At 37.7% G+C, this 3,921-nt stretch overlaps 3 protein-coding genes across 3 annotated transcripts; 1 reads left to right on the plus strand and 2 right to left on the minus strand.

Moving 5' to 3' along the window:
• Window positions 1-361, plus strand: Gasu_65160 (uncharacterized protein; the record flags this gene model as incomplete). The annotated part of the gene is made up of 2 exons (XM_005702285.2): window positions 1-258; window positions 309-361. Coding segments are annotated over 2 exons (290 nt in total), but the record flags the coding sequence as incomplete, so codon positions are not given.
• Window positions 362-915: 554 nt separating this feature from the next.
• Window positions 916-1,460, minus strand: Gasu_65170 (uncharacterized protein). The gene is made up of 3 exons (XM_005702286.1): window positions 1,315-1,460; window positions 1,091-1,261; window positions 916-1,039 (listed from the first exon to the last, which is right to left on the minus strand). Exons 1-3 carry the CDS (start codon window positions 1,420-1,422, stop codon window positions 998-1,000), a joined length of 321 nt encoding a protein of 106 aa, XP_005702343.1. The 5' UTR covers window positions 1,423-1,460; the 3' UTR covers window positions 916-997.
• Window positions 1,461-1,670: 210 nt separating this feature from the next.
• On the minus strand, window positions 1,671-3,540 carry Gasu_65180 (GTP-binding family protein). Its single transcript, XM_005702287.1, has 10 exons — window positions 3,411-3,540; window positions 3,265-3,362; window positions 3,117-3,219; window positions 2,910-3,061; window positions 2,735-2,851; window positions 2,575-2,673; window positions 2,433-2,523; window positions 2,222-2,364; window positions 1,900-2,142; window positions 1,671-1,853 (listed from the first exon to the last, which is right to left on the minus strand). Exons 1-10 carry the CDS (start codon window positions 3,520-3,522, stop codon window positions 1,773-1,775), a joined length of 1,239 nt encoding a protein of 412 aa, XP_005702344.1. The 5' UTR covers window positions 3,523-3,540; the 3' UTR covers window positions 1,671-1,772.
• Between the last annotated feature and the right edge of the window lie 381 nt (window positions 3,541-3,921).

The raw sequence follows: 3,921 nt of genomic DNA on the forward strand, positions 1-3,921 counted from the left end.
ATGGAGCAAATCCTCTGGCGGGCTATCCCCGGATTCCTACCGCACAATATGCCAATCCTTATGTAGTTCCTGCTACACCGGTTCCGCCTCCTGTCGTAGCTCCTGGAGAAATTCCTGCAGCTCCCAATTTACCTTTACCTACACAATATTCTGCCTCTCCAACCTACGGAGCGTATCAGACAGGGTCAACCGTGTCTCCAGCAGCACCAGCAGCATANGACATTCCTCCTTCGTTTTCGTCTTCTTCTATGGGACCAGGTCAGAATCCAAACGTTGCTGCGTTTGCAAATTCTCAAGTTTATTATCAGAGCTCACCTGTTATGCAGTCGTCAGCTGGTGAGATGTCTTCGAAAGCAAGCTCCTTATCCGAAGGAAAATTGTATTCGGGAAGTGGTTCTTCTTTACATAATAATGACAAATCCGATTCAAGGATTTCCAAGGATATAGGAAATGACATAGTCTCGAATCCAATCCATTCAAAGTCGGTAGTTTCTCCAGTTTCCTCACAAACTCAGAATTCAGGCAAAACTGGGAAAATTCGTTTGGTGTTTTGTCCTGCAGATGAAGAAACTTCCATGGTAGGAACATAGTAGACCGATAATAATGAGACAAGTTTTGCTGATGTATTTTATCTAGGAGGAGTTGCGAGCACAATTGCCAAGATATCAAAGGCATTTGATATCTTCCTAGTCCGTATATTCAGTTTTCCATCATCTTTTGTTTGCTAACACGAGTTGCCTGAGTTTTAGAAGACGGTTTATTTTCTGCACGATGAATATTCGTGAGATTTCATTGTGGAAATTCTTCAAGTGATAGTCAGTCAGTCAGTCGTTATATTATCCATTGTATTTGTTGTCAGGACGATTCATTTTCTCTCAATAAAGAAAGGAACACATTAGGTTTTTAGTTGTGAAACAAGGAGCAATTTTTTAGACTATGTTATTCTACCTTTATGTAGCTACTCACTATCACTCGTTTTCCAAGTATCAACAACTATCTAAGAATGAGTTGCAACACTGCCTTTTTCTCTCTCCGTACTCTATTAAGACAGTGAGTTCCGTTTCCCCCTTTGTTTTGTTATCAAACTTACGGATTTATTCAAACTTTTCCTTTCTCGAAGTTCTTCAGCGTCCAATGTTTCTTGGCTCTTTCGGTCAGGATAATAAGTTTCTCCCATGGATCTCCAAGAAGAAAGGTCTTGAGAATTCGTTTGCTCCTTTCGAACAAACTGACCGGACTGACGTGTCCTTTTGGTTACTTCCTAGTATTTATCGAGTTTAGTTTACAATTAAAGTTTTATTGACAAAGAATTACTTCTTTTGAAGGACGTGGTGGACAACCATCGGCAACCCACTTCCACCAGGCTTCAAACCCATAATAGGAAACTCCTTTAGAGTCAACATAGTGTTGAACCACACACATGAGAAATGGGAATGCGTATCTCAACCCTTTTGCCCATCAAAAGGAGGAGGAAGGTTCCTTCTTCTAGAAGCGTCCATGTCCCTTGGGGCAAATATCTCATTCCACACATCACTTCAAGAATGGAAGTTGAGGGGGTGCGTGTATACGTGGAATTTCAACGGAAGAAAAACAATGTTATAGGAAATAAACAGCTTTTCCAAAAAGTTGACTAGAGTTTGTGTCACACCACTTTCCTTGTGAAGACAACTCAAATCATGTAGTTTTTTATCCATACAACTTTTGGTCTTGCACTAAAAAGTATCTATTGTCAAGTCGGTTGGTTCATCATTGCCATCATATAGACAAAAATTTCATTCAGCTGCTTCTTCCTCGTACTTTCCGCTTATCAATGGAATACTAGAACCATATGTCTCGACAACACAAGCAGAAACCTAATACATTCTCAATACTTTGTCATGCTGATAAACAGAATTGTACCTGAGCAGAACTATCTTTAGGAGGTGACGTATAATAAGGAATCTTTCCACGTGACCAATCGATTAATATGGAATGTGCTGCTGCTTGCAAATCTAAAGCACCGCCTTTTTGTAACTTGCCTCTTTTCTTAGCAATCAATGCAAGAAACTCATCACGAGTGGAAAAAATAGGAATATTATATTGTGTGGTTAGTTTTTCAACTCCTACTTTGTCTATAATAGCATCAATAAAAGGGAAGGGATCCTATCCATTCATATATATATATATATATATCCATTGTGAGTTGAATGCATATGAATTGGCACCTTGTTATATCACCGACCTCTACATTTTGAGTGGATACAAAATTTCGAATAACCAACGATAAATGATGGTCTTCCTCATGAGACATAAATACAATTCCTGGACAGTCCATAAATCGAATATGTTGATCGATCACAATCTCCTGATTATGTTTGGTAACACCTATTATGATTGAGATTGCAAACTTTATCAACCAATATATATACATATTTATATTTATATATATTTACCTGGATTCGGACCCGTTTCTACTACTTGAGAACGATGCAAACAGTTGATCAGAGAACTCTTTCCAACATTGGGATAACCGACGACTCCCACCTAATGTATTTGTGTAAAATATATTTCTTCATTTCATATGACAAGACTTACCATTACTGAAGAAGAAGAATGATGATGATGTTTGTCCGATAAGAATCCTTTCAATAGCCGCATCAAACTTTCCGTATGTGGAGTATACTTTTTTCTTATCTAATAATACGAGAAAATTCAGATAACTGTGTTGCATTTCATTATGAAAGATTTTAGATACTTTTTCATGTGCTGCACAAAATGGTACGGTAGGATGGAATGTTGATAAGTATTCTATCCATTGAGTTGCAATGGAATTAGGAATCATATCCACTTTGTTAAGCACTAAAACGATTCTCTAAAGAATAAAAGTCAATGTTCTAGCTACTATTTGCGATAGATATTCATTGTCTTACTTTACTTCCTCCAAAATTCGACATAATATATTGTTCTGCTTTCATACTTCGAGTTCCAAGTGGATCACGTGCGTCAATAACTTGTAAAATAATATCGCACTGGTTTACCAACTGCTTGAAATCTTTCACATGTCTTCGAATATTTCCTTTTACTAGCCACTCATAGTTATGGCTGACCAAACCAACGGAACAACTTCTAAACCATACCTTGGGCTTCTACTTGGGTATCTTCAAGAGATGATTGCGTGGTTATTTGTTCCTCCCTATCTTGACTGTTGTCTTCCTGAGTAACCGCCGTTGCCTTTAATTTCTATTCCAAACTACAGTCAGTACTTGATCACCAGAAAGTCCTTACAGCAACTACATTGGCCAAGCGTATTCGTTTCAATGTCTGTTCTTGTTTAGCGTACTCTTCCAGAATTTGTTCTTTGTAAGGAAAAGCGTTGGGAATACCTAACCATCTACGCTTTAACATTAATCTTGAAGGATAGTGCAGCTTACGAAGTTCTTTTTCATGCTTTTTGGTTCGAGACTGTTTCTTTTGTTGTTTTCTCATCTTTCTCTTATGTTCTCTTACTTTTCTTTGTATTTTATATTTTTTACGCAGAGTCATACGTTTACTTTTAGAATGAGGTGCCATGATGAAGAGTCTCGTCCGGTAATTGTGTTTCGGAGAAGTCAATTTTTCTTATGAATGATAAAAGTCACAAAGTCACTACGAAATGCAACAAGTAAAACAAAAACACAAAAAATCTGACGAATACCGAGTTTTTGTTGGTAACTTGCCATTTTCATGGTTGGAAGATGCCGTGCGCAGTGTTTTCCATAGTTATGGTATTGGCAGTTTGTTCATTTCTCGATGTGTGTGACTAACGAAAACTAGGAACTGTTGTTGATGTTGAAGTTCCAAGAAAAAGAGAACAACCAGAACGGGTAAGTTATTTTTGGTTGGTTGGAATACATTGCCGTTGACGTCGAAAAGAATAGAGGTTTTGCATTTGTATACTTTTCA

Source organism: Galdieria sulphuraria (assembly GCF_000341285.1).
Source record: "Galdieria sulphuraria unplaced genomic scaffold scaf_299, whole genome shotgun sequence".
NCBI classification, from domain to species: Eukaryota; Rhodophyta; class Bangiophyceae; order Galdieriales; family Galdieriaceae; genus Galdieria; species Galdieria sulphuraria.